The sequence below is a fragment of the Danio aesculapii genome, chromosome 21 (assembly GCF_903798145.1).
Source record: "Danio aesculapii chromosome 21, fDanAes4.1, whole genome shotgun sequence".
In the NCBI taxonomy this organism is placed as follows: Eukaryota; Metazoa; Chordata; class Actinopteri; order Cypriniformes; family Danionidae; genus Danio; species Danio aesculapii.
Window position 1 is genome coordinate 18,408,835 of NC_079455.1, and position 10,007 is coordinate 18,418,841.

At 39.8% G+C, this 10,007-nt stretch overlaps 1 protein-coding gene across 1 annotated transcript; it reads right to left on the reverse strand.

The window, feature by feature from the left end:
• Positions 1-347: 347 nt before the first annotated feature.
• rbm14a (RNA binding motif protein 14a) lies at positions 348-7,647 on the reverse strand. The gene is made up of 4 exons (XM_056445830.1): positions 7,581-7,647; positions 6,472-6,835; positions 3,775-4,555; positions 348-2,125 (listed from the first exon to the last, which is right to left on the reverse strand). Exons 2-4 carry the CDS (start codon positions 6,818-6,820, stop codon positions 1,840-1,842), a joined length of 1,416 nt encoding a protein of 471 aa, XP_056301805.1. The 5' UTR covers positions 6,821-6,835; positions 7,581-7,647; the 3' UTR covers positions 348-1,839.
• Between the last annotated feature and the right edge of the window lie 2,360 nt (positions 7,648-10,007).

The following is a 10,007-nucleotide window of genomic DNA, read 5'->3' on the forward strand; positions in this document are numbered from 1 at the left end:
GTCAAATGTACTAAGTGAGATATGTGAGTGTGTGTGTGTGTGTTCCCCACCATATTTCTTTGGAATGAAAGACTGAAGACTGCCTGAGGGGCATTCTAGGAAAAGAGGACATACATAACATGATTAAACAAACCATTTTCTTTACCTTCTAAAATAAATCATTAAGCACTTATGGGTTATCTGAAGGGAAGCTACTCAACCGTCACAACATCTGCATTTGTAATTTAAGCAAAGCAACATCCCTCGCAGATGGAGTGACTGTTTTTGTGTAGATTCCCTTCATAAAACATTAAAACATCTGGCACTAGTTGCATGGACTTTAACCTGGATGAATTATTCACACACTCTTTCGGTTTATAATGTCATAACATGAACGTTTAATTGAATTGCCTAAAATGCTCATGAACTGGGACAACACATTTGTTTTTTCTTAAGAACAAAAATACAATTTTACGAAGCACTTCACGGTTTTTCACTCTTAGAATCAACTAATTAGATGTCAGGTTTTACATTCCCCATCCCTAAATAACTAAGCTTGACCACCCCATAGCCCACGAAATCAATTCACATAACTCTAAAGGATAAAGAAGACTGTAAATGTGAACAGAATAAATGGTCAGAGCAACATAATAGTAACTGCATGGGGCTGCTTTCAAAAGAAACAAATAACTGAAAGAAAAATACTTTCTTCTTTAAGGTCATTCGAGGGGTGTACCTGTGTAAGTCAATAGCCCCAAGTATTCTGTCCATGTAAGAGAGGGATGCAAGCCCAGAGATGGCAGTCGTTTGCTCTTTAGATCCTGCAAAACATGCATAACTGCTACTGGCATACTATAAAACCAGTTCTGTTTGCTATTTAGCAAGAACGACATCTCAAACTCATTCAGAGTCAATAAAGGTATGTGAATGTAAAACACTTAGATAACTAATATGTCTACTGGGTGGCAAACAAGTGTGTCCCTTTTGCAATTAACCTTATCTTAACCTCTGCTCCTCTGCAGCAGGCAATTTTAACAGTTTTACTGGGCAGGCGTTACCATCTGCACTAGTGAGGCAGTGGTTAGAGCATTAAAGTACAGGTTTGTGGATTTGGCTGGTACAGATTTGACTAAATGTGCCCAAATGCCCCCCCACCCCCCTCTTTGCCCTATCAAGACTTCACAAAATAGGTGTATGTGATTGTTCATGTGAACGCTCTTGTGAATGCTAAGGGATCAGCCAAACTATTGACAATGTGTTTCACTCACTCTCACACACACTTCACACAGGTCCTCTGTACATTCGATCTAAACTAAGCTGTCTTTTTAGTCACTATTAAACGTTAGTCCAAGCCAAATTTGATATACTCATGACAATTTGGATTAATGAGATTTGTTCCTTTGCTGAACCATGAATTTAATAAAACTGTACCTGATCTGAAGTACTTGATTTTACAAAAGTCTGTACACAAAAAAAGGTTTATTTTCACAAGGCACAGTCATTTGACTTCGAAGAAAGCTTGACCTAACACGATGGTCAAAAATGTGTCTGATCTATAAAACATGACAGCTGATAATAATTCTGAGCACTCTGTGGAGAAAAAAAAACAACTACATTTAAACAGAGGGGCTCAGAATCACTTTCATGGCCTTATAAACTTCTACATTCTGTACACAATGGCATATCTGACGTTACGAGAGGATAAGATAACTGCGAAACTGCAATATCCAGGTATGATGTAGCAATAATAATTCTATTTATCCCTTTCCTCCTCCTTTTGTCACGTAGGACCAAAAACTAGCGCACGCACACATTTTCACAAGCAAACACGCGTGCACGCACTCATGTGAGGTGTTGGGGCTATCGATATGGGGACTCTGATGTGTGTTGGTGAGGGTAATCAGGGCGGCGTAGGAGGGGCTCCTTGTGTGTTGGAGTTGGCTCATACACTCTTGGTGAAATGCTGGTGCCAGGGGCCATCATCTGTTGCACATCCATCGGGCCTGGAGGCATCATGGGCATCGGAGCAGGCGGTGGTGGTGGAGGGGGTGGATAGTTGTACTGGTATTGATGATACTGATGATACTGCTGGTACTGTTGGTATTGTTGGTACTGCTGGTACTGCTGGTAGTACTCAGCATAGCACCTGGTTTGGAGAAGGAAATGTTATTACAATTTTAACAACACGCATATTACATTCAATGAAATGAATTTATTTTACTGATAGCCTTAATACAGTTCAGTAAAATAAAGACAAAGAAGCAAATGACAAACAGTACAAATATACACAGGCAAAATAACAATTTACATTTAACAGGTCAGATGTAATACAGTAATAACTAATAAGATGCTCAAAAAACAAAAAAAAAAACATTGCACATTATTAGAGTTGCACAAAATATCAGCGCCCATATCGATATCGGCAGAAAAATGCTATTTTTAATGTTATCGTTCCGATATCAAAATTAGGCCAATATCTTTAAGCTAATAAATTACGTAATTGTAAAAAACTGCCTGCCTTGTAATCACGAGAGCATCATTTGGGAGTGTGGTAATAAAAGTGTCAAATGACTAACTATTGTACATCACTGTAATACGTTTTATTCAAAAACATTTGAGCTTGTTTGAGTTCTTAGTTTTCATTTTATTTAAAACATGTTTAACTTGTTTGTTAATTAAATCCTGTTTTATTATAACCTATTATTTTTATGCAACAGTCAAGCTGCTTGTTAATTTGCTGAGTGAAGAAAAGGAAAATTTATTTTTGGCATTCTGATTTGTGAAAGTGTGAATATAGGTCTATATAATCACACTGCATTTTTTAAATTATTGTTCTTTTTTTACTTTGAGCAGGCTATTCTAAGATCAGTTCAAACTTTTATGAAGTTTTTTTTTTAAAAAAATCAGTTGTTCACTAAACAAAAATATAACATTTTTAAGCATTTATCAACTAATATATCGGTTATCGGCCTCCAAATCTAAGGAGTTATCGATTATCAGCATTGGCCCAAAAATCCATATCAGTACATCCCTACACATTATTATTATTACTATTGTTATTAAAATTTTAGTCAAGATCAGGGAGTGATTTCCTTTTTTGTTTGATAAATATTATAGGAATAGTTCATCCAAAAAATTAAATGATCCCATATATTACTTCAATTATAATGACAATCTGTTATATTTACTAATATACTGGCCCTTCTCATGTTTGTAATAGCAGTAAATTGTGACAAAAACACAAAATTATATCATATGACTCCAGTGGATTAATAAATGCCTTCTGAAGTGAAGCAGTGGATGTTTTATGTCTTATTTTCACTTCAGACAAAACTAATATACTTCTATACTAAAGAATAAAATAGAACATTGTGTATGCTAGCACTAATAAATTGTATTATTTTTAAAAAATACATTGAATTTATACATTGAATAAACCAACAGTGTAAGTGCCTGTGTATATTTATATTCCACAATACTTTAGCTATATACATCTAATTTAATAGAAATTATTTTGGTAACACTTTATTTTGAGGGTCCAATTGAGTATTTGTAGACTGTCTGCTTAATATCTGCTGATATGCTTCTTCAACAGACATTTAACTGACTATAAGCTACTTTGCAAGTACATGTCAACTTACATTAACCCTAACACCAATTTAACAGTCTACTTATAATCTAATGAGGATAAGTTGCCATGTAGATGCAATGCAACTTAAATTCAACAAACAGACCATTAAAATAAAGTGTGACCATTATTTATGCCGCAAGTAATGCTACACAAGATTCTTTTACCTAGCAATTGGGTCTCCATTTTTAACGGGGGGTAGCTCTGGACCTCCGGGTGGTGTTGGAAGCAGGGCTCGTCGTTTAGGTCGCGCCTGGGAGAATTGCTGAGGAGATGGATCAGGCAGTAATGGGGCTGTGCGCCGTATTGGACTTCTGTCTCGATCCGATTTGGTCACTGCCTGCTGTTCAGCCAGCACTTGTTGTCCCTGCTCAAAGAATCGGGCACGGGCAGCTTCAAAGAGGGTGTGAGGGTCAGGCTCTGTCCCATAAGCGACACCTGGTGGAGCCTCCGCTTCAGTCGGGTAGCCCTCAGCAGCCTGACTGGTCGAGCCGATCACCTGATCTGCGACAGAACTATAGACTTGGCTCGCCAGGGCACCGTACACCATGGAGCTCACAGGTTTGCCATCAACCCTGGAAGTGGTCAAGTCTTTCAGAGCTGCAAACGTCGGGTCACTGCTTGCAGTGTTGTAGAACGAGTTGTGGACACTCTGCTGCACCTGAAGGGGAAGACCAGCAGCGGCGGCAGCAGCTGCGGCTAAAACAGCAGCTTGGCTCTGATGGTGCTCCATTGGGGGCCTATTGATCGGGCATTCACCTGCAAAGTGACCATGTGCACCACAGCTGGCACACGGAACCTTGTTTGTGGACTGCTGTACCTTTGAGAGCTCCACTGCAAGCGGACGTCCCATAAACGTGGTCCCGTGTAGACCCTCAATGGCTTGTTCTGCGTCCTCTTTGTGCTCCATGTACACAAAGGCGTAGCCTGTTAGAGACGAGGGCTTTGCTGCAAGAGAACGAGTCAGAACGTCAAAGAAAACCAAGATTTTTAAACAGATAAATGATATATTGAAGTAAAATCCTTATTACTCGATATAGCAAATGTTCACTCACACAGGCTTTAATAAAATAAATAGAAATATTTGGGATTTCAGTATATGTAACAAGTGTTTAAATATAGGGTCTTTAAACTTGTAAAAAACGTAATATGTAAAGGCTTAGTATAAATCTTTTTTAAATGTGTTTGGCTGGTCAGATTTTCTGGAGGCTCTTAACTGAAATGTACGGTTATCTGTTCAGTATGGCATGATCATAGCCAAAAAAATAATCCTTTGTGCCTGGAAGAAAATTGTGAGGCCTCTTTTTTCCTGACTGGCTTCTTGGACTCACCTCCACTTTACATGTGAAAAGAATTAGGTATACCACTTCTGGGAACTCTACAAAATTGGATAAAATGTGGGATCCAGTCTTTTTTTTCTAAAACACCATAATAGACTAAATAGTGTTGTTTAAATTCTGAAGACTTTTGAATTACTGAAGACTTCTGAAGTTTTTTTTTCTCTCTCTCTTTACATCCATTGCTGGGTCTTTTTATAGGTCATATATGTCTTGTATGTCACAATTGTCCCTTGTTTTTATGCTTTATTTTACAATTTGCACAGATTATTGTTTCATGATGGGTTTGTCTGTCTGTTACTTGATTTTCTATGTCTGCAAAAACTATAATAAAAGATGTTCAAAATTTTATAATGTTAATATATAAATTATAACTTGACAAGAAAGCCGTCATTTTTATTATATTATTAAACATTATATTTATATTATATTACTGCAGTATATGTCTTCATTCATTCATTTTCTTTTAGGCTTAGTGCCTTTGTTAATCTAGGGTCGCCACAGCAGAATAAACCGCCAACTTATTCAGCATGTTTTACGCAGCGGATGAAAAACATGGAAACTGGCACTGGAAAACATCCATTAACAACTGACAATTTGGCTTACCCAATTCACCTGTACTGTATATCTTTGGACTGTGGAGGAAAACCACGCAAACATGGGGAGAACATGCAAACTCCACACAGAAATATCAACTGACCCAGCTGAGACTCGAACCAGTGACCTTCTTTCTGTGAGGCGATCGTGCTACCCACTGCACCACCGTGACGCCTGCAATATATGTCTTATACAGTTTAATATATTTATAATAATCACAAAAATTTACTTTATGCTTATATTCAATAATGAAATAAATGGATTTGGTTCTAGAAATTCAATTCTTGTAAAGACAAGAACAACGTTTGACGTTTTTTTCAAACCATTGAGCCCTAAAAGTTTAACCTTGAGTAAAAAGTCAAAGTGGCTCTTTTGATATCCCCCCCAAAAAACAAATAAATAATATAACTGGTAAAAATGATGAAACCCGCTGTTTTTTGTGTATATAAAGCAGAAAAACAAAATATTGCCATGGCGGTTTTGACAAGTTTCAAGCCCTATGATTTGCTATAATGCAATATACACTTAGACTTCGAAAAGTCAAGAAATTTGACAAATTTTTGATGCATAAATCAAAATTAGTGTTTCAAAGCAAACCTAATCAAATCGCAATATCACATCATGTACACACTGAATTTAAGGAACATCTTCAAGACAATCCATGAACAATATTTGTTCATTTAACTTTAGGTAAATGTAGCAAATGAATTGATATAATAGAATATAATGCATTTATCCAAAAAAATATATTATCATTTAAACTTTAAAAACAATTCAGTGAAGTTACAATTACGTAATCATTTTTAAAGTAATATTTCTTGCAAATGTTATGATTTCAATGAACAACAAACGCTCTTTAATAATAAAAAAAGTAAATTCGATTTCATTGGGCCATACAATACAAGCAGTGGGTTAAATGTACATACTTACTCTTTACTTTGTCACAATCAAGAACTTTGCCGTAAGCTGAGAAGAGATCAAACAGGTCTTCGACGGAACAGGAAGCGCACAGGTTCCCAACAAATACTTTGGTGGAATTGAGGGGCCTCCCTTTGGACTCTTCAACTACAAGGCTCCGGCCGCGGTACTCTCGACCATTCAGATCACGGATGGCACTGTCAGCTGCCCCTTCTCCCTGCAGATGGACAAAGGCAAACTGCCTGAGTACAGTTATGTGCACCACTTCTCCAAAAGGGGCAAAAAGCGCTATTAGGTCATCTTGTGTGGTTTCCAAATCCAGATTCCCCACAAAGAGCTTCACTGCGCTGCTGTCGTCCATTGCACCCCAGAATACCTAGAGATAGGGGAACAAGCCTTATTTCTTACTTTTGGCGGCAAGACCTAATTCATTTTAAAGCTAAACGGGTCTGATATTAAGGCGAGCTCATAAATGTGAATGCATCACTGTGGACGTTTTTTAATCACTGTGATGCTTTTCCGCTTTTTATATGTAAACATACACTAAAGACTGACGTGTTTCATCTTCCTGTACACAGTGTTTTTAAAAACGAGGCAGCCAATATAAGTAATTCACGTAACAACATCGTCTTGATGTCTTTTTGGTTCAGTTTTATTTTAATCATATAGCGCAAAATAACTGAAACTAGTTATAAGACTGAAGTTCGTTGTATCCCGCCAGATGCGGGGACGCGCTGATAATCTGCGCCGCGCCGTCGCTTCTAGAAAGCGCTGAGCTCACCGAGTTTAGCTAACGACAACTATCGGTGATTTATAGGCGTACTGTAGGCCAGCTGACTTTGAGCATCTTCATCGATATATTCGCACCTGTCAAGACCAAAAGATTGGCTATTTTTTGTTCATGGGAGCACTGAAATAGCGTAATTAGCATGCGAGCGGCTAGCTAGCCACGCGCTAGTTTGTTAGCAGCCACGAACAAGGCGATACAAATTCGATCGCTAATCGCACTCACTGTCTAATCAATCCTTGGTAGGGGAAAACATATTCGACCAAAAGCTACCGAGCAGATTTGAGGCCCTCGAATATCTAATAATACAAAATTGTTTTGTCTACGCTCTTACCTAACACGGTGGAGAGACTTCATATCCGTTTCCCGACTGTTTGTTCAACGGTGTTCTTGTCGTCTGGTCCGTGTGAGCACAAATAATAAGTCAAAGGGTCCGGACGTTGTTTTTTTAATTGAAAGCATATAACTGACAAGCATACAGGATTGCATGACATCACATGTAACAGTCATACAAAATATGGAAGCATATGAGTAGCATAATTCATTTTGAAATGTAATATGTTAAATAGCAATGTATTTCTGTATTCAATTTGCATTTTTCAAGACATATGCGCAATGTTTGGTGCAGAATGAAAATGAAAATTAAATCCCATCGTTTCTTATTTCAAACACGGTTTTAATACGTAAATTGTATCCACATTTTAACTCTTTAAGTTGCAAAATTAAATAGAAGATGCAATACACAAAATGAATTTGATGTGTATAAAGTACAAGCAGAAACTGTAGCAAAATGATCATTTAAATGTTATCTGTCCTAAATGCATTTACACTCACGTGTAGGAAACGGAGGATTGCATTCTCAGCATAACACTGTGGGATGTTTGTAGCAAAATTCATTTTGAAATGTAATACACAAACGATTATGCAATATGTTAATGGAAATGTATTTCTGTATTTCAGTTAGCATTTTCCAAGACATATGTGCAATGTTTGCTGAAAAATGAATATTAAAATAAAATAAAGAGAATCCATTTTCATTTAATACATCGCGATGAATAAAAGCCGATGTGAAATTGAAAATGCATTCTGGCCTGGCCACGCCCACATACGGCGGCTGTTGCTGCAAGGTGGGTATTAGATTTTGTCATCACGGCTGCAGCGAGGACTATTTGGCAGCATAAACATGGTGATGTCTGTTCCTCAGCTGCTTTATGAAGCTGCACACGCCCTCGAGCGTGAACTGGGAAATACTTTAGAAAACCAATCACCTCCTAGCTCAGTAAAGTTGGTTTTAGGTTTGATATTGGCCAGACAATCGCGCTCGCAGTTTTAGGGATCATCTATGAAATACATTGACAGAACCAAAACGCACAGCAATGCAAAGCAGAAATACATATTTATAGAAGATTCCAGTAAATGGTTAGAGGAAAAACTGATTTACTACTGTGAGGAAGTAAAAATGGATTGGGGTGACTGTGGGGGACGGTGGGTCTTTGCAACGACTTAGTCCGTTTGGGGGATGGTGGGTCTTTCTAGCGAAGGTCTCTCGAATGACCGGTGGGAACGACTACGCTCACCGGTAGAGTTGATTAGACCCAGGCCCAAGCACGCCAGGCCATGCCCGACGGGAGGTCACCTTTCCCGGCCTACCTGTTGGGATGTTCTGCGCCTGGATGTACGTGCCTCACGCCAATTATCTCTGACCTGCCGTGGAGTTTTCGGGGAAGGCGTGAATTTTGGACTTTACCTGACCTCAATTTCAGGCCACCACTGTGGGGTCTTCCAGATTCTGACCATCTGGGAGGCCTCCAGAAGCCCGGACGAGTCTGCCTATATCATCATTGTGAGTGTGACTCCTTGGCTCTGCGGGTGGGGGCCACCAGTGGTATGCACTCACTCACTCACTCTCACTCACTCACTCACTCACTCACTCACTCACCTTCTCTCTGCTTGTTTTATGGCCAGATCACCACGCATAAGACAAACAGAGCCTTCGGCACGGCCCAGTTGTCTCTCAACAAGTAAGAATACAGCTGGTTCCGGAGGTTCTTGGAGCTGCGGGCTAGTCTCCCGGGTGGGAGGCAGGCCACCTATTGTTATTTTTTTTACTTCTAGAGCCAGTCCTTGCCAGACCCTGAACAAATATTTTCAATCTTCGTGGACCAGCATGGGGCTTCCCGGCAAACCCACCTTCACAGACGTCCGTACAGCCATCGCAACACACGTCAGTATGTATGTATTGTAATGCCCCTGTGACCACATGACTGTCAGCGGTTTGACCCTAAAAAGGTTCTGTCTGTCTGTCTCTGATGCAGGCAAAGAATGCACATTCTTCAGAGGATCGCAGGAAGGTGGCGCACTTCATGTGTCATGACACTTCAACCACAGATAAATTCTACGCACTTCACCTCGGCCCTCTGCAAGAATGTGAGCACCGCAGACTCTTCGAGAGGGCCTTGGTGGAGGATGAGGAGGAGGAGGAGCAGGCAGCGGGGGCGGCGGGCTGAGTAAGCCACCCAAGGAAGGGGCGCAAGAGGGCAGAGAGTCTCGGGTCACCCCTGGTTAGTCAGTTCCTCTTTGGCTAGCCAAAACATGGATGTGAACAGCAGGGCATGTGGTGTTGGCTAACTGGCCTTACTGTGTCTCCTTTCCAGGAGGGAACAAGCAGGAGGACGCTGCCATGGCAGTCTGCAAAGGGGAAAAGACAGGGGGCAACGTGTCTGACCTCTCACGCCAGAGACCCGGACCCCTATCCCAGACC